This window comes from Saccostrea cucullata, unplaced genomic scaffold (genome assembly GCF_032062105.1).
Source record: "Saccostrea cucullata isolate Sc308-1 unplaced genomic scaffold, CSIRO_AGI_Scuc_v1 ctg1493, whole genome shotgun sequence".
Lineage (NCBI taxonomy): Eukaryota > Metazoa > Mollusca > Bivalvia > Ostreida > Ostreidae > Saccostrea > Saccostrea cuccullata.
In genome coordinates this window covers 100,024-127,991 of record NW_026918572.1, presented here as the reverse complement: position 1 = coordinate 127,991, position 27,968 = coordinate 100,024, and the positions used below count along the sequence as shown (strand labels likewise).

General features: G+C 32.4%; 1 protein-coding gene across 1 annotated transcript; it reads left to right on the top strand.

The window, feature by feature from the left end:
* Window positions 1-25,528, top strand: LOC134268049 (uncharacterized). Its single transcript, XM_062750262.1, has 8 exons — window positions 1-110; window positions 207-257; window positions 5,932-5,976; window positions 6,362-6,412; window positions 9,585-9,659; window positions 20,233-20,298; window positions 24,805-24,879; window positions 25,186-25,528. Exons 1-8 carry the CDS (start codon window positions 91-93, stop codon window positions 25,205-25,207), a joined length of 405 nt encoding a protein of 134 aa, XP_062606246.1. The 5' UTR covers window positions 1-90; the 3' UTR covers window positions 25,208-25,528.
* The last annotated feature ends 2,440 nt before the right edge of the window (window positions 25,529-27,968 follow it).

Here is a 27,968-nt window from a genome sequence, read left to right as displayed (position 1 = left end):
ATTCAGAATTTTGTAAATTTTTGAAAAGAGATGTATTAAACTGCTTTTTTGAATATTTGCCACAGGTCACCATATTTGGGAATAAGGCCAATGCCCCTCAATAACTATGGGTACGTATGTTGTCTCATAAAGTAACTACCATGAATAGATATATGTCGCAATCCTAAAGAGATGTATTAAACTGCTATTAAGTATATTTTCAACAGGTCACCAAATCAGGGGATACAAATGAATCCATTGCCCATGATGAACTATGGGTACGTATGCTGTATCTTGATATACCACCTTTCTCTCTTATGTTCTGCAATCAGTTTAATGGTGAAAACAATTAAGCATTACTACCAATTTTCAAAGCACTTCACGACAGTTAAGGTCAATGCATTGTATTACATAAATCACATAATGACCTCCATTAACATTCATTTTTGTGTTTTTTCGAAGTTGTATTTCAGCAAATCATGTTAATTTATCAAAACATATGGATTAAACTTCTTTTAAGAATATGATAGCACCCAAAGCAACCTCATTGGTATCACATTGCACTTCGGCGAATACAAAATTTGTTTTCACATTGATCTAATTGATCAATCTTTTTCTGCAGTAATATTTATAATCACAATATCCAACAAATCGTATTGTTATACCCTTATAGCTAACTTTATATTTATTACTGATAAAAAGTCCAACAACAGAAATGTTAATTACATTGGTTTAACAATTTCAATATTGACCCGTCTGCCGATCCAACATAAGAATTGTTAGACCGCAACGTCACAGCTACATCACAAGTAATTAATCATCGTTCAATATCGGCAACAAGGAAATAGCCGAAGTTAATAGCTGCAAAAGTTGTTGCTACTAGCATGAAAGAAGGGAAGAGTATGTTTTGAGATAAATAATTTTTTTGTTATAATGAAAATATGAATAATTTTGTTCTTTCTCAGCTATTGTTTTATATTTACTGATTAAGCCATTATCTACCATATAAGGTATTTGATAATATAGTGTTTATTGATTAAATTTTAAGTGAGCACTGAAGGGTACAACAAAACAGTTATAGACTGGGATTCGGGCAACATATGATTTGTTGGACCTGAAGATGAAAATGTTGCCCTTGGCCTGCGGCCTCGGTAAACATTTTGACCTACAGGTCCAACAAATCATATGTTGCCCTCGTACTCAGTAAATAACTGTATATTATATTTCTCCAAGTGTAAAGGGTGAAGATAACGAACAGTTATCGATCTATAAAAAAATTTAAAACAATGCCAATCTAACTGTTTAAATAGGGCAATAGACATGGACCCCGAAAAAAACTTTTAGGGTCTTATTTCATTGAAAGTCATAGATTTGGGCTTAACTAAGTCCGACTAAATAAATTACGTCAAAATTTTGAGGTGGCTAAAGCACAAAATTAGAGAGCGACAAAAGACAAGGCCTAACTGTAGGGCCCTTTACGCTAGGTATTAAACATCCGCAGATCGTATTTTTATTGCAGTCCTTAATACCCTGCTCTTACATATACAGTATAAGCAGAATTTTTATCGAGTATTTAATTTAATTTATAAGCAAGGATGCTGAGATCGGTAAAATTGAATATCGCTAAAAGTTAATTGCGTTTTATTTACAAAAGCTTAATTTTAAATTGCTAAAATTACATTACGCTAAAAATTAATTAGAATTACCAGTTTTGAGGACATCGCCAAATTTACGTCTCGTTAAAATTTCCACTTATACGGTAAGATAAAGTGTTGATGTATGGTGATGAGGTAGTGAAAGTTATTCATAATTCAAGTTTAACTATACATTAAAAAGATTTCACATCAGAATGTTCTCTCCTCTTTTATAAATTACGATATACACAGTGTGCTAACTTCTATTAAGAATCTTCTAAAATCTTCTAAAATATACGTGTGTTTCATATTTCACATACCATGTTGTATTTTCTGCTGTCGAAAAACGACAGGTTCCTTTTTCTGGAACATTAAATATTACTTATCGCTTTAAAAAGTAAGTTACACATTTTGTGTTTTATATGCATACGGAGAATATAGACCTTTCAACTAATTTTTTTTCAAACTGCACATGTAGTAAAACCATTTCAGAGATTCATTTATAGGCACATGGAATTATCAAAAAAAATATTAACTTATACATGTACATATCTTTAATCAACCCATTAAAAATTTAATCCTATGCAGTTGACTAACTCAGGTGCGAAAAATGACCAACTAAGTGCCGATTTATGAGTTATCGTTTATAGGAATGCCATATAGGCTGCCTCAGCATTGGTATTATTATGTAACCGGTTCCTTATATAGTTTTGTATACAAACGTGTTGAACAAAAAAAGGAGAATGTCTTCACTCTACCTGATATAACAAGGTCAAATGAATGGGGAACAAACTACATTCAGTATCTTTAACTCTCTTTGACGATTGCGATGAAGAAGAAAATATAATGTCATGTTTTTTGTGTGCGCACTTTTGCGCTTCCTATATAAACATATATGTTTCACAAGTAAATGCACCAATTAATTATCTTATCTGTGTTACTAAGCACGAAGAAGATTCTACAAATAATTATATATATAAGAATATATTGATCAGGAACATTCTACAGTCGAGTTCAGTATACTAACAAAAGGTATGGTATGAATTATGTTAATCATGTTTGGACAAAATAAGTGTTAATAATGGCACAATATATAAACTACTGGGGGTCGTAACATAAAGGCTACTTAGTCTAAGACCGTGCTTAAGTACGACTTTAGTACAGTCTAAAACTTCATACCGTTACTAGAAGCGTGCCAAGATTTGGCAATCTTAGCAAAACTTAGGCGGCCAGTAGAGGTGACTTAAGTATATCGTAACTTTTTGTACATATATTAAGAATTATTTAATGTTGACTTTCGATGTTAAAACAGTCCTCTATTCATATTATGCATTAAAAAAAAATAATGATCTCTATTTGACGCTGATTTAAGAATTTAACTTTTCGTTGAGGGGGGGGGGGGGGCGGGGTGATCACTGATTCTTATATCACTTCTGATACAACATACGTGTAAATACAAAATTTAATATACTTGTATGTTTACTTTGAAAATATGAGTTGAAATAATATTAAAAACAGAAGAGAGAGAGAGAGAGAGAGAGAGAGAGAGAGAGAGAGAGAGAGAGAGAGAGAGAGAGAGAGAGAGAGAGAGAGAGTCGCTGTTAAGTGGAGACATACGAAAAAATATCCTGATTTTTTTGTATCCTTGATTAAATTGCAAATGAGTATATCATAAAACTTCTGCAGATTTTGCTTCTGATATGCATGGCTTGATACATAGCGAGAAATCAACATGTAACGAATTTTTTAGTGTTTCAATTTTAAGTAGATAGACGGTTGATTATCTTTTCTTGCCTTCGATAATATCAAGGTAAGTGAAAATTTGTCAAAACAAAAGAGTTACAAAAGGTAAACTGAAAACATCTCAGGTGATGAAACAATCGTCGTACATTTACAATGAACGGCAGATCGCCACTTTCTGACAATGCAGTATTTGTTTCTAAACATTTCAATTAATTTATCACATAATTATAATTTTAATACGAAATCTAATCTAACTTAAACCTAAGGCAAGGACGTCAACTTTAATATGTAAATAATAAAACCCTAACTGAATAACTTTTTAGTGTAAGGGATACTTCTGATATTTGTGGGACCTCGGTTATAGAAATAAATTGAGCAAAGTAATAAACCAGGGATCTATACTTGTATGTTCACTTTGAAAATATGAGTTGAAATAATGTTAAAAACAAGAGAGAGAGAGAGAGAGAGAGAGAGAGAGAGAGAGAGAGAGAGAGAGAGAGAGAGAGAGAGAGAGAGAGAGAGAGAGAGTCGCTGATAAGTGGAGACATACGAAAAAATATTCCCTAAATTTTTTTCTGCATCCTTGATTAAATTGCAAATGAGAATATCATAAAAATTCTGCAGATTTTGCTTCTGATATGCATGGCCTGATATATAGCGAGAATTCAACATGTAATGAATTTTTTAGTGTTTCTATTTTAAGTAGATAGACGGTTGATTATCTTTTCTTGTCTTCGATAATAACAAGGTAAGTGAAAATTTGTCAAAACAAAAGAGTTACAAAAGGTAAACTGAAAACATCTCAGGTGATGAAACAATCGTCGTACATTTACAATGAACGGCAGATCGCCACTTTCTGACAATGCAGTATTTGTTTCTAAATATTTCAAATAATTTATCACATAATTATAATTTTTTATACGAAATCTAATCTAACTTAAACCAAAAGGCAAGGACGTCAACTTTAATATGTAAATAATTAAAACCCTAACTGAATCACTTTTAGCAATATATCTATATTAAATCAAAAACCATCGGTTGACTCATATGAAATATATTTAACATAAGTTTAACTTAGCTAAGACCTAGCTAAGTTAGCTTTATGTTACGGTTTAACATATACTTAAGTAGTACTAAGAGAGGTCCTAATATTATGACGTTACGCGTGATGTTGGTGACGTTTGACGTTACGCTTTCATAGCATTATGGAAAAATTGACGTAAAGCTTCTTATAGTGTTACTTGCTTGACTGGTACCCCATCGCTATCTCTTTGTACTTGAAATACAAGTTTAAATAGTAATAGGCTATTTATAATTCAACTAATGAACATAAAGGGCGCTTTGGATATGTATGTGTATGATAAATTCTGTTAATTACTCGAAGCAGTCTTAAACGCATTTCAATGTATTGACGTTGAAGCAGAACGAATTTTACGCGTCAAGAACGTCCACTGGACAAATATGTTGAACCTCCTAAATGTTGCATAAAATATTAATTAATGGAGTAAATTTATTAATCTGACATTCAATCTAAACATTTAGAGTAGCACATTATAAACATTCAATTATTCTTGTACTCGATGGGGAAAACACTATAACTTAACGACTCAAAAAAAGCATTGTCTTATTTTTACACGTCATTTTAGACGCTGGACATTTCTGTTGAACTTGTAATCCAATTACTAGCTCCAAATCATGCAGTTTAATATCAACATCAATGAAATATTTCAAATTTATAGGAAAAGCACATTATTTTGATATAATTTGTTTCTATATAAACTTTCGTGTAAATGAGTAAATTTATTGTGTATATTCATATGCACGTTTTTAATTACAGGCGTTACCGATTCTTCATCTGTAAAAACTACCGCTTTCTATTTCTTGCCAACATTTAATGCAAAATTGTTAATAAAGTCACAAACGACATGGTTTTGCTCCTTTTTTGTGAGGAAAATGAAAATTCTAGATTTACTTATGAACGCTCTACACACGAAAAATGCGCGATCCCTACTAAAAAATGTAACGCGTTACACGCTTAAAATACCCTTTATATGTGTTTTAAAATTAAACATTTTACATAAAAATTATCTAAATGTTATTTTCTAGCTAGAATCAGGTAGTTCTGTTAAAAATCTATCCAAGCATACCAAATTTACCCATATTGCGAGTATATTTTTAAAATTACCGATGAGTTTAATAGGTCAGATTCTAAAATTGTAAAATAGCACCAACATCGCGCGTAACGTCTATACCTAAAAGTACTTACGACCCTATACTTAAGTCAAACACTTAGCAAGCTTTATGTTACGAGCCCCTGGTTTTTGAGAAGTGCAATGTAATGGTATTATGGCTATTACATGAATATTATATCTACCTTCGTATTTAAATCTGAAGTTTATCTATTTTCTAAATAGGAAAATCAATTAAGATGAATAAAATAATTTTTCTTGATTTTTTCCCAACTGAATTAAAAATGTCTACAGCATGCTCCAACAATGTGACCACAAAAAAGATTTAGATTTTGGTAAATTTTCAAAAGAGATATATTAAACCGATTTGTGCATATTTTCCACAGGTCACCATATTTGGGGATAAGTTCGATGCCCCTCTATAACTATGGGTACGTACATGTATGTTGACTCATAAAGTATCCACGATGAAAAAGGAAGGATATGGAGATAACGAACAGTATTCAATCTCAAAGTCTATAATACAATACAAAATAGGAGCAGAGCAAACACGTACCTCCGAAACATCAGAGGTGGGATCAGGTGTCATGGAGGAGTGAGCATCCCCTGCTGACCGGTCACACCAGCCGTGTGATCCTTGTCATTGTCAGGAAATAACGGAAAAAATCCGTCGTCAATTCAGTGTATAAATAATGGACTTACAATTGGTATGAAAAACGTCAGTCTGCATATGAATCAATGATAAACTGTTTATGCCGACAAATGACGCATTCCTAAAGAGATGTATTAAACATCTATTTTGTATATTTTCAACAGGTCACCAAATCAGGGGATACAAATGAATTCGATGCCCCAGATGAACTCTGGGTACGTATGCTGTATCTTGATATACCATCTTTCTCTCTTAAATTCTGCAATCAGTTTAATGGTGAAAACAATTAAGCATTACTACCAATCTTTAAAGCACTTCACGTCAGTTAAGATCCATGCATTGTACATGTATTATATAAATCACATAATGACCTCCATTTACAGTCATTTTTATGTTTTTACGGAATTGTATGTCAGCAAAACATGTTAATTTATAAAAAAAAACAAATTGATTAAACTTCTTTTTAGAATATGATTGCACCCAAAGCAACTTCATTGGTGTCACATTGCATTTTGGCGAATACGTTTTCACATTGATCTGATAGATTGGTCTTTAACAGCAGTAATATTTATATCAACAATATTCCATCAATCTGAGAATAGTTCTCCAAATGAAAAAAACTGAGGATAACGAACAGATCGTATTTTATTGCCGTCCTTAAGACCAGGCTGCTTTTACATATACAATATAAGCAGAAATTTTATCGAGTATTTTATTTTGGCATGGCAAGGATGTTAAGATCGCTAAAATTGAATATCGCTAAATTGCGTTTTATTTGCAAAAGCTTAGATTTTGTAAAAATTACATCACACTCAAAATAAATTATAATTACCAGTTTTGAGGACGTCGCCAAATTTACGTCTCGCTTGAATTTCCACTTATACGGAAAATATATATAACTTATACGGAATTTCCACTTATCCTTTAAAAGAAATAAAAGGAAATACCTTCAAAATTGGGCCCAAAGATTTTAAATGTAATGCCGATTAGTTCACCTAGATCCATTGCATTTCGTTTTGTAAGTGAAGTTTGACAATAATGTAGTTCCTTAAATCCCGACTGGGATTGTATTAGTAGATCAAATTCATTAGTGAAGTTTTTGTATTAGCTTAGCTACATGTTTTTCTATCAGTTTAGATATAGTTGGTAAAATAGAAATAGGACGATAATTATTCGGGTCAGCTTTGTCACCTTTCTTAAAAATAGGTGTTACTTTGGCTTGTTTTAAATTTGTTGGAAAATACCACTTACTATGCTAGCATTAATAAGATGAGTTATAGGTTTATATATATATATATTTGGATGCGACTTTAAGAAGATGCGGCCAAATAAAGTCAATACCAGCTGATTTATTGATATTTAGAGAATTTAGCATGTTAAAAACTTCACTTTCCTCAATTTGATGAATACTAAAGATGGTTTTCTCATCAAGCTTAGACCTTACAAAATTACATATTATATTAGGACCATAATCATGTTTAGGCATTTTCATCAGAAGCTTTTCAGATATATCCGTAAAGTGGTTATTAAAAGTATTTGCAATATCCTGTAAATTATCAACAATTTCCCCATTAGAAAACACAAAAGTGCGATCTTTTCAAAGCCATCAATATTCAACTCAGAATTACTAATGTTATCATTCAAAAAGATTTCACAAAGTCCTAGGATATTAAGATCTTGTTTGTTTTGAAGCAGGATTTTAACTTCTTCAATTTTTGGCATTACGTGACAAATGTTAAGGTTTCCAAATTTTAATCCCTTTTTCATCAAACCAAATTTACTTTTACTTGTTACACTGTCATTATGAACAGTATGTAAATAATATGTACAGGTAGGGGGTTGTCATCTTTTTTGCAATATAATATTGATAAATAATACCTCATTGTGAATCTTTATTTTTCATTATCATCTTATTGATTATCATGTACATGTATTATTACTTACTATTGTATTTTGACCTATTTACAAGGAGAGGTTGTACATAGGCCTTGCATGCTGCCAAATCCGTATTGTATTATTCAATAAAATATGTTTAAAGTAAAGGATTCATCAAAGAAAAATGTATAAGGCACCCAAGAAATACTAACGACCCATCAATTCTTAAAACAATTCTATGGGACTTCAAGGGACATCTTTTCTGATGAAAAAAAATTAACCCAATAGTTGAAGAAACAACACAGAAGGAAAGACAAATATTTTTTAAGAAATACAGAAAAAACAAAGTCTAGACATCCACACGTCATGGTTAAAAAAAATTTAACCCTCGCGTCAAAGGATTGAAAAGGCCTATTTTCAATTACTGGAATTAATTGGAAGCAGACCCAACATGCAACATGCTTATTCAAATCGGAGCCTTTCATTGCGTATAGTAAGAATAAAAACATATATGAGACCTATTGATAAAATCAAGTTTACAGTAAACATGGAATATCTTGAATGGGACCCCTGATGAGGTATAATCTGTCACCGAAACACTCTACTAATATACCATTATAACTCATTATCAAGTCTGGTTTATTGATGTCAATTATGGAAAACATGGCGTTAAGTAGTGGTTAAACCGTGTGCTCTATAGTCTCGGAGTAAGGAGTCGATTCATACGTTGTGGATTTGAATCTCAATGCTTGACGTGGAGACCCGTCCAGCGCATAAGACAATATATACAAAGCTCCTGTGTCACAATAGGGGCTGGAACACAAAGGATTCCTCACTGCTCTGTTCCGAGTAAAGGTTTAAAGAGCTAGGTTCACTTAATGCATAAAATGGCCCTGCACTTATGTCAGTTAATTAGCTATCACCCTTTTTCCCATTTCATATATCAAAATAAAGTAGTCACATTGTGCTTTCATTTCCTTTCTGAGAAACCGGATATTTGAAAACAGGCTTTGAGAACTTGCTATGTTCTTGAAATTTACATAAAAACATGCGTATTAATTACCTGCAGTAAAGAATTAAAATATGAGCACAGCCCACGATCCAAAAAATAAAACATTATTTTTGATCTTCTGAAACAGATCTTTTATTATATATTTGAATTTTTTGGATCAGAGGTTGTACTCTATATGAAATATTTTAAGCCATTTTCAAAGGAATTTACAGGATATGAGGAAAATGATACATTTTATGACGCCATAATACATTGACTAGAGGAAAATTATGTTATGAACTTATGATTAATAGTTACATGGTCACCAACACTCCAAGTGATAAATACTGCGTTTGTAACCTAAACAGAGCGGTTTTGATTTTTCGGAGATTCTATTTTCTGAGAAATACTCAGGGGGCCACTAGCATGAGAAGAATATTACATCTATACTTCTATACAGTACATGCATTTTCATATGTGTGAAGCATTTTATTTTCAAACAGTTACTTATTTTTTGATAGAAGACAAGTGTTTTTCTGTGCTCTTGGCCATCCTCACAACTCATCTGGAGAAATGAATAACTGCAACACAATGATGTAAGTATAAAATTTCCTTTGCCTAAATACTACAACCACTGCTTGCTATTTTTGATCAATTAATGTGCTAACGCACCACTTTTAAGAAAATTATTTTTTTCTCAAAAATAATCATTTTACTTTTCAAAACTTGTTTAAACTTACTTTAAATTTAGTTAATTTTTCAAATAAATTCCGAAGTGCCTGCATCAGAGTTCATTCATACTCCCCTATTATTGCATTAAGAACAAAATGATCAATTAGAAATATAAATATGACAGAGGAAATTTGGACTGTGATAATTATCAAGTTTATGGACTAAAGTCTAATCGTTTCTTTTCATGAAGCAACTTTGTTCCATTGCTATACTATTTCAATATAAAATGAGTTTTGTTGCTTGTAAAAATTGAGGTATTTTCTGAGAAATACTCAGGGGGCCACTAGCATGAGAAGTAGGACATTGACCTAGCTATTTGAAATTGAAAATTAACACAAGAATTGTAGATGTACAATGTGCAGTAGGCGGTTTTTTCGTTCTTATCAGTATTTTTCAATATAAAAAAAAATTAATCTAATAACAATCAACATAAAATATCGTTACAGTATAAAGAAATTTAACTAAACTACGGTTACTACCTGCGTAAATCGTTTCTATTTACAATAACAACGCTTCGAACGGAATTGTTATTTACAACGATAACGGAATCGTTATTTATAATAACAGCGCTTCGAACGTGCCCGATTTTTATATTACACCTTGACGGAGACGTAAAACAGAAAATTTCCAGACGTCATATGATTAGCTTTTATCCAATCAGCAAACTACGAATTTGTCTGAAGTCTTTATTGAGATTTCTAGATCGTCAGTGGACATTAAAGTCGACGTTTAGATGTTTATAACTACATATATATTTTCCTTTTTAAAAAACTTTGATGTGAATGATCTTGAAAATAATCATGGCAAAGCAATTGATAATGCTTAGAGGTATGAATATATTGGTGTATCGAATGATTCTCAGTAAGCTGTGTCTATAAATGTTTATAAGTAAAATATGCATCACAAAGAAAATAATGATATTGAACTTCAGTTTGAATATAGTATTTGTTTTGAACATATTTTGTTGTATAATTTATACACAGGGATTGGTTACAAGTTCTTGCAACTTAAAATAAAACTAGTAAGAATATAGTAAGAATACTAGATGAGATCTCGTTGCGAGCAACGAGTAGGTCTTCCGTCCGATTTTTCGATTAGATGAGATCTGATTTTGACTATTATCTTTCTTAAAACATAATAATATCAAGCTTTCTCTCTTTTGATGAAATTCTTTTGATTTAGATAACAGTATCTAAAAGTTATAGATGAAAGTCTTGGCCCCTCTAGGCCCCTTATTTAAGGGGTCAGACCCTTTGTCTTCATATCAAATGATAAGCTCATGATTGGAAAGATTTGTTTAACAACTATTCATAAATTTCTTTTCGTTTTCAAGCTATGTAGAATAGAAATATACAGCCCTTCAAGTCCTTAATGTGGTCGTTTTGCAAAAAATGAATGATTGTATATTGTTAAGAATACGATTCTGAGCATCTTTTATTCAATACTGCTTATCAACATATTTCTCCTTTCCGAGATATAAAGAAGCAAATATTTAGCATTTTGGCCCCTTATGGCCCCTTATTACGTAACATATGATCATAATTTTACAATATATCGTTGCAGATTGTTAAGATAAACATGTTTGCTTAAGAAATGTATGACAAAATCTTGATAGTTATAGAGTTATAAATCAAAGCGTTCTGGCCCCTCTATACCCTTTATTTGAGGGGTCAGGCCCTTTTTCTTCTTTTCAAATGAAGGAACGTGTAATTCCTAACAATTTTTATTATATATCCTTTAACAAATCATTTACAGGTACAAAGATATCAAAGAAAACGTATAAAATTTTGCGATATATTTGTGGGTCGATTTTTCGAGCCCAGGTGAACTTCAAATTATTTTGCGCTGGAAAGATATAGAATCAAAAAAGCAATTCTACAATCCTTCCTCTACCTTCCTTGAAAATCTCAAGTCAATATATTATTCGTTTTCTAGTGATTGTCAGGACAAGCTGACCCTCTGAAAATCAGTATATCGTCCATATCTCACGGCTGGAAGTGACGTCGTACATATAAAAAAATTTCAATAAGGTTCAGACCAATATCTATCAGATCTAAAAGTTTCTTGAAAATCCACCGAGCCATTTCAGAGAACTCGCGTGCACAAAATCGGTAAGAAAAAAATAACTAGAAAGTCTGCTATTGCAAGCAATAGCTTGTGTTGCCCACGAACTGGACAAGACTTTCATTTTTTTGCAGCACAGTTAAGGTTACAGTAAGAAGGCAGGGCCTAATTTGTACGGGAAATGTTTACTATGACGTCACACATAATATATGTTCTTCAAAATACCACAAAATGAAATTATTTCCTATTTCAAACACCTTGATAGCTGTATACAATATACAAACTTACTATTACATGCAGTTTTGTCGTTTGTTAAATCCCACACAACAGTATATAAACGTTGTATCGATCGCAATGCACTTGTCAATGTGACGTCATCTCGCAAAAATGACGCAGTTCGTATACAGTGTAAGGCTGATCAAGTCACATTTTGTACAATGAAAAATGTCTTTGTTCTCAAATAAATTATTATTTGCAGTTAAATAAAAAGCCGTTAATTTGGATGCGATGTCTATTTTAGTATTTTATTTATAAACTGTACGTACATTCTCCAGACAAGCGATACTAACATGTGTTTTTATGCAGATTCTTTGACAAAGTAATGGTAGGGCCCTAATAAATCAATTTATTGCAAGGGCATACCCTCAATGTATATTGTCAAGATTTTAGACTCAAAAAGCATTAAGATATTTGAAAAGTGCTGCGAACTTCTTGAAATCTTGCAAATAAATTAATTATACCTATATTTAATGTAGCTGACCAGCAAAATATTCAACCTGCCGTACAACAAATTAAATTTTAGCAATTGAAAATGGGAATCTATATAGGTTCGCGTCACTTTTCACAAACTACATATGGTGTTGAAAAGGATTATAAATTAAACTAAGATTTTGAACTTGATTATGCCCTTGCAATATCGAAATTTATAGATGACCTCTAAATTGCAAGTATAATTGCTAAAGTCATGTGACGTCGACATGACATGACAAGTCTAAATAAAAAATCTAAATGTCCCCAACATATAGATTTAAACCACATTAAAATTTTTTTATATCAGTAAAGTCCTAAAAAGAATCGCCCATCCTAATAAATATGTATTTTTTATTTTAAAAAAAAATAGTCGATATTTCCATTTGTAACCTTAACTGTGCTGCGTTTTATCACTAAAACAGTTCCTATAAGCTAAGCTTGGAAACCCTCAACTCGTATCACTCCTTTCAGTATTTTCAGTACTTTGATTTAAAAATCAAAGTAAAAGGAATTTTCACTCTTCCCCTGTTTCCGTGGAAACTATTGACAATTTGCAATCTTTAAATGCAACATGCACAATTACAGATACTAACCATTTAAGCAGTAAAGTTTCATGACGAATGACAAAGGGACCAAAGGGAACAGTCGTGGACATAATTTGTCGCTTTTGCAGGTTTCCATGGCAACGGTAGCCATTTTGAAACTGAGTGACCACACAACACAACCACAACCAGTGATCCTCCTTTGTGGAAGGTTTCAAGAAGATTGTCCCAGCCATCTCCGAGAAAAAACCCGTATAACAAAAAACATGCGTACAATTGCAATATGTCGCCCCCGACTTGGTTCGGGGCAACATAACAATATTAGGGAAATAGAAACCGAACGAAAACTATAAGGTCTTCCGTTTGTAACGAAAGACCTTAATAAGAATAAACCTTCTAAAGAGAAAATAACCATAAAAAATGTTTTTGTTCATACCTATCATGTAAAAGTTGTATATTCAAAGATATCATATTTCATTCAAATTGTAGCAGGTTTTACTGCAACTGATGCCCCCCTCAAAAAACAATGTCCTCAAATTCAATGAAATATTCACATTCCCTTCATTTATCCTTCATGGAAACATAGTACCTTATTATAGCATGTAATAAAATAGTACAATAGGTATCAAAAGTGTAATTTACGTGTAGAACAAAAATGTCAGTGAGGTACATTCTTATTTTTCAATTTAAAAAGGGACAAAGAAAGGATCTGACGAATTCTTTTACTCCAGGACTAACAATGTGATTTTATATAACGCCATTTTTCCTGCTTTAGGCCTCTACAGGTAATAAATTGTCAGTAGAAACTATACGTCTTCTTATTGGAATCGATCAGTCAGCAGTAGTACAAATTTAATTCCTAGCTTGGGTGGGATTTCATCTAGTATTTATATATAATTGTGTCACTTTACTTAAAATTATGGAATTTTAATGTCGTAGCTAATAAATTACTACAATGATAAATTAAAAAAAAATGAAAATCGTGCCAATGCGTTTTTGGGAGTAAATTGCTAGTTTGTGTGTGTGTGTTTATGTATATTCAGATAACACAGTCAGCATGGTGTCTGCAGGGGCCTCCTTTGGAGGATTTTGTTTCAAAAATTATTAAAACAATTGAAAGAATATTCATTACCCTAGTGAAAAAAAATGCTGTTGAATAAGGAGATAATGAACAGTAATCAAGATCAAATTCCTTGTCTACCGATCACATCTGCTATAGGCTCCTTTCTTTGATAAGGTAGAAATAAAAAAAAGTAGACAACTCAGCGTGCGACTTAATTGCAGCCCGAAGGACCGGGCTGCTCTATACAAAAAAGTAAGTGTTGGTGTATGGGGATTGGGGTTGGAGAAGTTATTAAGAATTAAACGTTTTCTAAACATTAAAAAGATTGTTAATCAGAAAGTTCTTTCCCTTTATAAATTTTGAGATACAAAATATTTTCACTTCCATGAGTGAATTTTTAAAAATATGTATGTTTTTATATTCAATATATAAAGTTACTAATCATTTACTATCGAAAGAAAGAAAGACTCCCTTTTTTAGAACATCGAATTTTACTTATCGCATAAAAACGTACTCTACATGATAAAATACATTATTGAAAATAGATAATGCATGAGTCTAATTTCAAATTATATTTTATGCGTCCAATATTTACTTAAGGAATTGATAAAGGTTAAAATGAGTGTCGTTTTTGTTCGATTTTTATCTGACTGTAAGTTTGCAATATATCCTCGACTATCGTATCCATCATTAAATGCATCCCTTTCTCATACATATCGAAGCGGGTTGATGATGAAACCTCATTTCTATTTATATTTTACTTTATTTATTTCCCGGGCAACAATTGATGGTTACAACAATGTCTTCTTGTTATAGATTGCATTTGCTGAACTTGCGAAATGATATCATTGTTCAATTAACTTGTTAGTGAATAGCTTATGGGGTTTAAAAATCGATCGAACTTAAAGCTTTCTCTTCCAAATCGATTCAAATGGGACATTAATGTCTTCAGGATATATCCTAGTGAGCTTGAAATAAAAAATAAAAAAATACCACAGAGTGACATATATAGAATCAAACTGCTGTTTTGATCTAGATCCTGGTGTCAGCCCGTGCGGTTGGTATCGGCCCAAATCCGGAGGACGCGGGCAGAGACCATCCAAGGGCTTATATCAAGGACGAGATCAAAACAGTATATGTTGTTGCTTATATCATGTATGTTTATATCATTATATCACATAAAGGACAGATACATATGACAGTATTTTAATTAATTTTTTTCTTAAGAAAAACTAGAAATATGTCCATAGGACATGAATGTCCCTCCGAAGGTATATCAGTAATGCAACATGAAAATTCGAATTTGTGTATGAAATTTTAGAATACCTTGAAGAGTGATGCAGTTGAATTGCTTACATGAGAATGCATTAGCATATGAAGTTTTACACTAATTTGAGAAAAGTGAGGTAATGGTCAAAGGTAAGGCCAAGATAAAAAAAAATGTTGATGCAGTTGAAATGCTCTCATCGGTATGCATCGGCATATGAAGTTTGACACTAATTTAGGAAAAATGAGGTCAAGGTCAAAGGCAAGGTCAAGGACAAAAGTTGATGCAGTTGAATAGGTCTCACCAGTATGTACCACCATATGAAATCTGATAACACCATTTGAATGGTATCTTTAAAACCGAGCTAAATACTCATTTATGAAAAGTGAGGACAATGTCAAAATAAAGGTCGGGTCAAAAAATGTTGATGCAGTTGAGTGGCTCTCATCAGTATGTATCACCATATGAAGATTGATAACACTTTTTTGAATGGTACCTTTAAAACTAAGCTTAACACTCACGTAAGAAAAGTGAGGTCAAGGTCAAAGGAAAGAGAGAGGGCTAAATTAGGCTTTGCCTGCTTCCCGATTCCATTCACTTTATGTAAATAAAATTTTGTATAAATGAAAAAAGGAAAGGTCGTGGTCAAAAATGTTGATGCAGTTGAATGTTTTGACATTGACCCGTTCTTTGACCTCACATTTCGAAATTAGTGTCAAACTTCATATGGTAATACATACTGATGTAAGCAATTCAACTGCATCAGCATTTTTGACCTTGACCTTTTACGCAGCTAGGATAAGGCTGCCCATAAAATATCAAACTGTTCAAACTGTAGTAACTTCTCTGAACTACCTAGATATGACGTCATAATAGAATATGACGTCAAGTCACTGCATACCTGAGCTGACATGACGGGGAAAGTGTCATAATTAATTCACGGCATGTAGATTTATTATGGGGACTTGTGTTTAATTCAAGAGTAAGGGTTGTTTTTAAGCTCGTGTGTGCTGTTATAATGTTTAACATTTGATATTTAAATTTCTCCAATCCTTTTGCTTGTCCGATATGCACATATTCAAGCAATAGCAAAAGATTATGTTTGAAAAGCTCCCCTTACACTTCCGTAGACAGAGTTAGATTTTATGAATCGTGTTTATATTGGACTGGCACAATTGAAAGACAAGGATAAATTGAAGATATACATGTACTGCGGGAATCTTTAAGAGAAGTATGTCTTCTATTTGAATTTTGCTGGGGGGATCGTATGTAGTTTATCCGTTTTTGTATTAATCGCGATAAAAGTGGAAAATACCCCTTCTTACAGTTGTAATTTTGATTTATCGTAAAATATTTTCTTAAGAAGTAAAAATTAAACCTCCCCCAGCACTTTTTATGTACCAGGGATCACGATGAATCGTTCTATGTAACACACTTTGCACAATAATTTTGTTTTGCACTTGTGCCGAAGCGAGTTTTGTGCAACATTTAAGAATATCAAAAATATCCGTCACGTGATCAACACAGTCATCTGACATCACAGAATACTGATTAAACTGTTATTTCAAGTTGACTGCAATTTCAAACAAGGATCACATATTGAAATTAAAATCTAGCTCAGAATAAAAAATATATTTTAAAGACATTTTTAGCCTTCGGACAGCCTTATCATAACTGCGTATTTAACCTTGACCTCACTTTTATCAAGTTGTGTTTAAGTCTGTTTTAAATGAAGACATCATTTTAGATATTTTTATCATACTTCATATGTTGATACATATTGATTAGAGATATGCAACTGCATCAACATTTTGACCTTGACCTTTCCTTTGACCTTGACCCAACTTTTATGAAATTAGTGTCAAACTTCATATGCTGATACATACTAATGTAAGCAGTTCAACAGCATCACTTTTAAAGGTATTCTGATCAAATTTCATACACTAATACAAATTTTCAATGTTGATTTACTAATATACCCTGGGTGAGGTATTCATGTCCTATGGACATATTTCTAGTTTTTAAATATGACGTTTCAAAATAAATTTAATCACAAATATTTTAAATGCCTTAAACTTTAAAATTCTCTACTTTTATTTTGGATCAAACAGGGTTACAACTTCTTTATCCAATCGTTGCAAATTATACCTCTTGGATTAATAATAACTGTTTGTTTTGCAGACGATATGTTTAAAACATATAGCACATTTTAAAAACTCTTTGTATTGTCTTTCTGTCAGAACAAAGAAGCGTCAATTTCTTTTCACAACACGATGTACTGATGGTCGTCGTAAACAATTATTACCTTTCTTACATCACAAATACCATCATTTAATTGGCGTATTTTTAAAAACTATTTTATTTTTCAATATTCTAGCATAAACAAATAATTTTTAAAGTATCAAATTTATTGTTCGTGTAGAAAAAAATTTTTCTTTAACACTTTTATATAAATTCTATTCTTAATTTACACAAAAATAGAAATAATGGATTGAAATTTGAGAGTGAAATAGCCCCTTGACAACGGGCTGAGACAGAGATATCTCAACCCTGAGGTCGAGACGGCCCTACTTCCCAAATGTTGTCTTGCCTGGTCCAAAACTCTGTATCATGGCTGATACACTACTAAGTATGTAATATAAGTGAAACATACATCCATCCATCAAACCGGCCGACAGTCATATGCTCATTCCTCCATGGCACCTGATCCCAATTCTGATATTTTGGAGGTCTGTGTTTGCTCTCCTCCTATTTTGTATTGTTTGTAGATTTTCGTATTAAATACTGTACTGACAGCAGAATTCCAACTGGACATTTTGTGATGTTAATGGAATAATTCACACACGCCAAATCAATCAGACTGATTTAAATACTTGCGTGAATTAATCCTTGTTGAAATAAATACTGTTCGTTTATTTACACATAACTTTATTTATACAGTGTCACTTTCACTTTCATTTACTTCAAGAAAGTGACTGAGGAAATTTAGTGCAAAATTGCAGATTTAACATTTAATAGACATTTAATAGAATCAGAATGATATATTAACCTTTAGAGTTTATATAATAAGAAAAATAAGAGAAATAATTTACCAAAATCATTAAGAAAATGGAGGGAAAAACAAGATCAAATCCAAAAGCTTTAGACAAACAAAAATAAAACAATGAATTTTAAAGATACTTGAAGATCATTGGGACTGTCAGGAAACACAATTTAAGATCAGTACACTTAACTACAGATTACAAGAATAATTATTTGACTCAGCTAAAATAATCAATGAATAAATGCATATGCAATATACATTATGCTATGTGCATGTGCATAATAAATAAAAATATGAGTCTGCCACACAGAGGATAAGCAAAAAGATACTCTACGTACCGATATATTCTTAAATGAGGCATGCTATCTTGGATCTACTATTGAAATAACGTCCGCTATTGAAATATTTATTTTAATATAAATTAATATAAATAATTATTTCAATAGTGGTTGAGAGTGCATTTCAATAACAATCATAGGTTGAAACCACTAATGAAATACGACCACTGTTGAAATAATTACAGTGTATTTCGATAGTGGTTGAGAGTCCATTTCAATAACAACCAAAGGTTGAAACCACTACTGAAACACGACCACTGTTTAAATAATTGTTTATATAGTGGTTGAGAGTCTATTTCAATAGCAACCATAGGTTACAACCACTTATGAAATACGACCACTATTGAAATAATGTACTAAAATTTCAATTTTTTTATATTTTGTGTCTTGTGGATCTTTCTTGATTTGTCTGTTCGTTTTCGCGAAGTCGGTAAGATTCACGGGAAGCTTGTTTAAAACACTTGTATACATGTTTGAATTAAAGGTAGGTTGGTTTAATAAAAAAAAAGTGTCCATGTAATTTCTACAAAAAAAGAAACATAAAACAACTAAGTTATCATATTTTAAACTCAGTAGATTAGTTTATTGTGTCTGAAAACAGAATGTGTAATTCAGCCTAATATTTGTTTTGATAGTTGGGATATTTCTATAAAGCTTGCAATGTGGTTTTGGTATTCAAATCATTGTCAGCAACTGTTAAAATAATGATTTTAATATATATTGGAATCATTGTTTAAAGCACCATTGAAATCAATATTTTAATCCATATTGAAAATCTTTATTTCAAAAGTGAACATTATTTTAATAGTGGTTGCAACCTATGTTTGCATTTGAAATGCACTCTCAACACCTATTGAAATAATTATTTCAATAGTGGTCGTTATTTCAATTGTGGTTGTAACAATGCTATCGACAAGCATGTTGATGAATCAATAATATCAACAGTTTTCTTTAAAGTCTTTATTTTTAAAATCCTAATAGAATTATCTTGTCTACAAAACAATATCACTAAAGAGAATACCTACTGACGCTTTTATACTAATTATAAGGCTATTTACACATTGAAATCTACAGATTTTTCCGTTTTCTTGATCAATACAAGGAAGACGCGCATTTGTGAACGGTTGGCATGGGTTGATCACTCCTCCATGGCACCTGATCCCACCTCTGGTGTTTTAAAAGTCCGTGTTTCCTCTGCTCTTGATTTATAATGCTTTAATGGGTTTTAAGCTTCATTAAGATTCCTCATTTCCATGGATTATTCACACTGATGACCCTTTTTTGATTTTATTTTACAAATGTTTTGACACAAAAGAAGTTTAGAAGATTTATGTTTCGTAAGATTTATTTGTTATTCTTATTGTTTGCAGAGAGACATGGAATGTAAATTTCTTCAACAATGCACAGTGTGCTCTTACTGTGGAAGAGAGTGGAACGTGAGTTTGTGTAGCTTTTATAAAAGTTATATTTGCACATTACTCTGTAAACCATTTTATAGGTGAAGGCAAGTTTCAAGATTTAACTAATTTTTCGGTCACCTGAGTAAACGAGTAAACTCAGGTGACCTATTGCTATCCGTTTTCATCCGTGCGTTAACATTTTAACATTTTCACTTCTTCTCTGAAACCGCTGAACCATTTTTAAAAAATGGCATATAGCTTCTATGGGTCAAAGGAAACCAAAAATTTTGAATTTCACATGAAACACAGAGATGGTGGAGCTTTGAAAGACACTTGCTTGACGTACTGTTATCTAGAGGACTTAAAATTTCACTATCAAATCTATGGAGATAACGAACTTTAACAAAAGTCCATAAACGATACAAATTAAAAACAGAGCAAAAACAGACCTTGAAATCCTCAGAGGTGGCATGGAGGAGTGAACATCCCCTGCTCAATTCAGTGTGTAAATAAGGATCTAACAATTAGCATTGTTACGGGTTAGAGCTCAATGGCTATGCGACTTCTGACAGCAAGAAAATGTAACAGGATAGCGTTCAATGGCTATCCCAATTCTGACACCAAGAAAATGTTACGGTTTAGTGGTTCTAGAAGAAAAAGGGACATAACTCCCTTTTTAGAGGACATTCTCTAATACAAAATTTAAGTTATATAAAGTTATTGAATCTGCAAATCAACAAGAATATTTCAAATAAAACATATCGAGGCCTTTTAACCACCCTTTGGTATGATAGAATAATAAATGAGTCTAAAATTCTAAAGACTTTTGGACAATTTGATATGACAAGACTTTACAAAAATTAACAGCTTAAAAACTTACGACTTTTCAACTTTATACACAACAATTCCCCGGGACAAATTAAATTCCAGGCTTTTTGATATCATTGACAGCTGCTTCTTCAATAAAAATGGAATTCTTAAATTTACTTACCTCATCATTGATCATTTGCAAAATTATTTTGTTAAATCAGATTTTGATTGCACACATAAGTACTCTGGAGTTGACATTAAGAAAATGCTTCAGTTTCTAATTGACAATATCTATGTGGTTTTTGGAGACCAGGTCTTCCAACAATATATTGGAATTCCCATGGGTACAGATTGCGCTCCGTTATTAGCAGACTTATTTTTATATTCATATGAAGCAGAATTTATTTAATATCTTATGCGTGAAAAAAGAAAATACTTGATGTGGCCTTCAACTCGACATTTAGATATATCGACGACGTATTGTCAATTAATAATGTTAATTTACATTCCTACCTCGATACGATATATCCTGGTGAGCTTGAAATAAAGGACACTTCTGTTTCATACTTGGATATTTTACTTGAAAATGACACTAATGGTAATCTAACAACCAAGCTATAGGATAAACGTGATGACTTTAACTTTTCTATCGTCAACTTCCCTTATTTATGCTGCTTCATCACCTGCATACGGAGTATATATATCTCATTGATTCGATACGCAAGAGCATGCAGTCTGGCTTCAAGTCATCATTTCGTAAGTTCTGTGGTCGCTACAATGACCGTGTCAGCAAATACAATTTATTATTGAGTCAAATGCTGACTGACATTTTTCATACCAATTGTTAGTCCATTATTTATACACTAAATTGACGACGGATTTTTTCCGCTATTTCCTGATCATGACAAAGAGCACACGGTTACCTTATAACTGTTCATTTTTACTCCTGGTAAAATAAACGGACGTATACCATAATGCAATGCAAAGATGGAAAATATTTAAACAAGACCGTAGAGACCATACAGTAAGACAAGTTGCAGTCAAATAAACCAATTTACAATTGTAAAAACGATAAAATTTCAAAATACATGTAGTATAGACATTTCTTCTTTCCATAAGACTAGACAACATACATTTATAAGTGATTTAAAGTATTTTACATCATGCATGTTAAAAGACGAAAAGAGATCACCACATGGCACATGTCATTTCGAAGTTTCAAAAGATATAATCGCTCAAGCATAATGATACACAGGAATATGACTTGTCTTGATAAGGGAAAAATATACATGGTTGCTTTTTAATAGGTCACCTGAGTAAACTCAGGTGACCTATTGCTATCCGTTTTCGTCCGTCGTCGTTCGTCGTGCGTCGTGCGTTAACATTTGAACATTTTCAACTTCTTCTCTGTAACCACTGAACCAATTTCAACCAAATTTGGCATAAAGCATCTATGGGTGAAGAGGAACAAAAATTGTGAATTTCATGATCCCTGCCCCCCTGGGGCCTGAGGGGTGGGGCCAAAACCACTAAAATAAATGCAATCTTTAAAAATCTTCTTCTTTACTCCTGGACATCAAGCAATCGAACTGTTTGCATGATTGTAATCAGCAATGAGTTCTCTACCAAAATTGTGAAATTCATGGCCCTGGGGTCAGGGGTTCTAGTGCCAGGGCGGGGCTAAATAAGTAGGTAGTGAAAATGCATTATTTCTTTGAAAATCTTCTTCTCTGCTCCTGGGTATTAAATAAACCAACAAAGTACATAGTTATGATGAGCAAGGGTGCCTCTACCAAAATTGTGAATTTTATGGCCCCAGGGTCAGGGGTTCTGGTGTTAGGGTGGAGCTCTAGTAATTATATAGTGAAAATACATTATTTCTTTGAAAATCTTCTTCTCTGCTCCTGGGTATTAAATAAACTAACTAAGTACATAGTTATGATGAGCAAGAGTGCCTCTACCAAAATTGTGAATTTTATGGCCCCAGGGTCAGGGGTTCTTGTTTAAGGGTGGGGCTCTAATGATTATATAGTGAATTGCATGAATTCTGTGAACATCTTATCCTTTGCTCCTGGTTAATATGCTAATGATCTAATTACATATTTAAGGCCAGGATTTATTTTATTTTCAGTTGTACAAAGCCTCCGCTCAAGGTTTTTAATTTTCAGAAAAAAATAAAACAATTTTTTTCTTTCCGATGTCAAATATGAGTCGGGATCGAGATTTCAAATTTACGAGCTCGCACTTCCGGTTTTAAGATGAAACGGCTGTTAAATAAAGCTACATCTGAGAAGATAGCTTGGTTTGGTGTAAAATACATCGATACGAGTGCCATTCAAAACGTTTCACCCGTTCAAAGGACAAATAAAATGCTGACGACTTTGTTGCACAATGACATGCTAGTGAGATAATTATGTATTCGTTTCAAAAGTTTCTGTCTGTAAATTATTTTCCTCCCCCAGGTTTTAAACTGCCCGTGGTAGCTATTGCATATTGCCAGCGACATTGTTTAGGTCTCTGTTATAGCTTACAGTCTAAGCATCATTCTTTAGATAAGGGTTGCTTATGCATCAGATGGAATGAATAAAACTATGGGAGAAGTTAAGTCCATTTGAAGTCAGAAGAAATGAACAATAACCTGAAGAAATAAAAAAAAATATTCATCTATTAAAAGGCAAGAATATACAAATATATACAGGCATGTAGTATCATTTGTATCAGCCAGAGAAATTATTTTACACTTAATGGAAAAAATATTCACCGTACTCCCCAATACTCCCTGTCTGTTTTATGATAGGAATCATAATTTTAGGCATCAAGTAAATTTTAGAACAATGTCTACACATTCACCTAACACATACTAAAAAAATGAAGATATATTGAAAGACTTTTAAAGAATTGATTTTTTAAAATATATATTGACCAACATCACAAAATTTATATAACTGGCACAAACTGGCAGATGACGAAACAAGCAATTAAATATTCTACTTTCCTATTTGTAAGCATTATGTGTCCAGTGGTAAGGAGCCTATTAGAATAGCGTAAAAAAGAATGTACAATTGATTTATCATTTTTTTTTATTTCCTTTTCCTTCGGGACTTTTTTATTCTCATGTTCATAACTAAACCTAAACATAAAAACAAAATGCTGGCCTTATAATGAAGAGAGGGGCCTCTGTCAAAATAAATAAATTCAGGGCCACTGGGTCAGGGGTACCATGGGGGTACTTTGACTAAAAATAAATCAATGCTTTGAAATCTGCCCTCTGAAAAGCAATGGTGCCTCTTTCAAAATTTGTGAATTTCATGGCTTTTGGATTAAAACACGAACCAAATACGATCTCTGGAAAGTTGTTACATGATACTCAGATGACCTATAAGGCCCGTGGGCCTCTTGTCTAGAAATACAATTAACAGTGTCATTAATTTATATGCAATCAAAACAAAGGGGTCATGTCAAAAGTCAAAACATTTAAAAACCTTAACTAATACAGTATGGACAAAAACGTCAGTCAGTATTTGTCTTAACAATTGATGACATGGTCTTTGTATCGACCATAGATCTTCCAGATGATGAATAGACGAGCACTGAGATCTTTTCCATAATTTGTAATATTTGATGAAACTGTTGTAAAAAATATTTTTATCAAGAGGCACTGGTTTGACTTTAAATACTAGTACATTGAGTATTTTGCAAGTGTCTTTAATTTTAAATCATTTTTCACTCCAGAAATCCAGATAACACAGAATACAACAGAAGTCTTCAATTCAATGGACCTTACTTTGCAATGCTTTTCCTGACAGGGTAAAACAACTTTCTTTCTGAGCAAATCAGATATTCGAGCGAAATTTAACATCAAAGTTTTTATGAAATCTTAGCATTATCGATAAAACTTTGAGCTATTATTTCAAATATAAAGACTGGCTTTTCCAGACAAAAAATTAAAAAGAGTGTAATGAAGTTATTACATATTTTATGAACTTTTATATATTTTACGTATTCTATTCCATATATATTTAATAAACTTTGGAATGATCGAGGTAATGCTAACTAGACATTTAATAGCGGTTTTACTGCATTTACTTCATATTGATATTTTCATTTCTACAGAAACAGGCAATTCCAACATTAACTAAAGAGAAGATGATGTTTATGTACAAAAATGGACAATAATTATTAAGTAAGAGATATGGAAGATCGGATTACATGTGCCCTAACCGAAAATTTTCGTAAACTACTATAAATTATAGGGTACTCTCGTATGAAAATTATTATATTGTGTATAACATCGAATCAAACTATTTAACAGCAAAATTGTTGTATTTTTACTTTGAAAAAACAATTTTGTTTCATTAATTGACAGCCGCTTTCACATTTGTTAACACTATATTAATAATAAATAAAAATAATAATAATATAAATTTCTATAGGGCCCTATATAATAAAAAATATCGACCTAATGCGCTTTACATAGAATGTACATAGAACATTGCATATTTTACTTTAAAAATAAAAATTTGACTTATATTGAAAATGTCTTGTTTTGATATAGAATAAAAATAAAAATACAGTCACAAGGACTTAAAAATATAATGGTTAAGAAAAACAAATAAAAATTCAATAGATAGATCAATCTAAAAAGTTAATCAAATGCTGATTTATAAAAATGAGTTTTCAATTTTCTTTTAAAACACTGGATGGATTTGGCTTGGCAAATATGCACCGGGAGACTGTTTTAACGTTTGAATCGGAAGAGATGGTTAAAAGATGGGTTTTTTGTATTTTAAAAGTACAAGTACATTACATGTACACCTTTATGAAAGAAATATGACATATGTTTTCTTGACTTTGACCTAGAGCTATTGAAATATTGAACATTTTTGATTTTTTCAGAAGAGACATAGTTTTAATATTTTATCCACATTTACGCAATACGTATGACATTTTGACTTTGATATTGAAACCTGATGTAATTTTATGAAACCAAAATGTTAGCCCTTTAAAGTAAACAACGTGCTTACCTACCAACATCTGAAACAATGTCGTTCATTTTTGATTAATTAATTGTCATAGAACGGCGGTGTCAAAGAGGTTTATCTGCCATAAGTCATCATACGTAGGCAATTCTTAACTTGTGAATATCCTTTCAAATCAGAATGTCTTTCTAACGTCTTATTAGATTGATTGATTGATTGTATACTGTTTAACGTCCCTCTCCAGAATATTTCACTGATATGGAGACGTCACCATTGCCGGTGAAGGGCTGCAAATTTAGGCCTATGCTCGGCACTCAGGGCCTTTGAGCAGGGAGGGATCTTTATCGTGCCACACCTGCTGTGACACGGGGCCTCGGTTTATACGGTCTCATCCGAAGGACCGCCCCATTTAGTCGCCTTTTACGACAAGCAAGGGGGTACTGAGGACCTATTCTAACCCGGATCCCCACGGGGCCGTCTTATTAGAACGCGACGTCTTATTAGAGACCTTTAAAGAGGCACAAAAACACTTATTCTACATAATTATCCTCATTAGCTGCAGATCTGTAGCGTTATGGTTTTATATATTTGTCTTTGACCATAACGCAACAGATCCTGTAATGCAAAAAGGTGCAATTTACGGCGCAGAGTACTTATGTGTCAATCAGAATCTGTTTTAACAAAATAATTTTGCAAATGACCAATGACGAGGTAAGTAAATTTACTAGTTCCATTTTTATTGAAGAAGCAGCTGTCAATGATATCAAAAGGCCTGGATTTTAATAAAAGATAAAAGATACCACAGAGTCTGAACCTTCTGTTTCATACTTGGATATTTTACTTGAAAAAGACGCTGATGGTAATCTAACAACCAAGTTCTATGATTAACGTGATGACTTTAACTTTTGCATCCTCAACTTTCCTTACTTGATCAGCAATATACCTTCATCACTTGCATACGGAATGTATACATCTCAGTTGATTCGATATTTTTGCGATAGCTATCTTATTCATGATGCAAGATAAGTTATCTCGTCATGTTAAGGTAGCTTTTGCAACAAATGTGTTATCTTATTTTGACTGTCAAAGATATAAAGTTGGTGCATGTCGACAAATCGGGAAGTTAACATGACTTGAGGGGATAGTTATCTTGACTTGGCATGATTAAGCTATGGTAACAAAAAGCTATGTGGATTGCATAAATATGCCAGCATACATAAATTTACCATCTTAATATACCATCTTAACATCCATATATTTTTGTCAACATCCAATATCAGGTACAGTCAATATAACTTTCTGGTTTTATCGAGAAACGCCAACTTCTATCTCGTCTAATCAAGAAGAGGGATATGGAGATAACGAACAGCATTCAATCTCAAAGTCCATAAAACAATACGAAATAAGAATAGAGCAAACACGGACCCCCGAAACATCAGAGGTGGGATCAGGTGCCATTGAGGAGTGAGCATCCTCTGACGACCGGTCACACCCGCCGTGTGCCCCTTGTCATAATCAGGAAATAACAGAAAAATTCAGTGTATAAATAATGGACTAACAATTGGTGAGAAAAACGTCAGTCAGCATTTGACTCAATGATAAATTGTATTTGCTGACAAGGTCATTGTATTGACGATAGAACTTACGAAAGGATGACTTAAAACGAGACTGCTGATACTATTGTTTCATCAACTTGCTTGTCAATAATTTACCTCATTTTAGAAATTGTTCATATGTAGAGCATGCTCTTGTGTATCGAATCATCTTTTTGATGTCATCTTCAGAATAGTTGTGTGTGCAATCAAAATGTGTTTCAACAAAATAAATTTGTGAATAACCAATGACCAGGTAAGGAAAAGGAGTCCTATTTTTATTGGAAAAGCAGCTGTCAATGATGTCAAAAAGCCTAGACTTTAA

Excerpts from the sequence above, each read along its gene's own strand:
- LOC134268049 (XM_062750262.1), top strand. The coding sequence starts at position 91 with ATGCCCCTCAATAACTATGG. Across the intron at positions 6,413-9,584 it reads ATGCCCCAGATGAACTCTGG|AAGACAAGTGTTTTTCTGTG; the intron begins GTACGTATGCTG and ends ATTTTTTGATAG. Across the intron at positions 20,299-24,804 it reads ACTGTGGAAGAGAGTGGAAC|AAATCCAGATAACACAGAAT; the intron begins GTGAGTTTGTGT and ends TTTTCACTCCAG.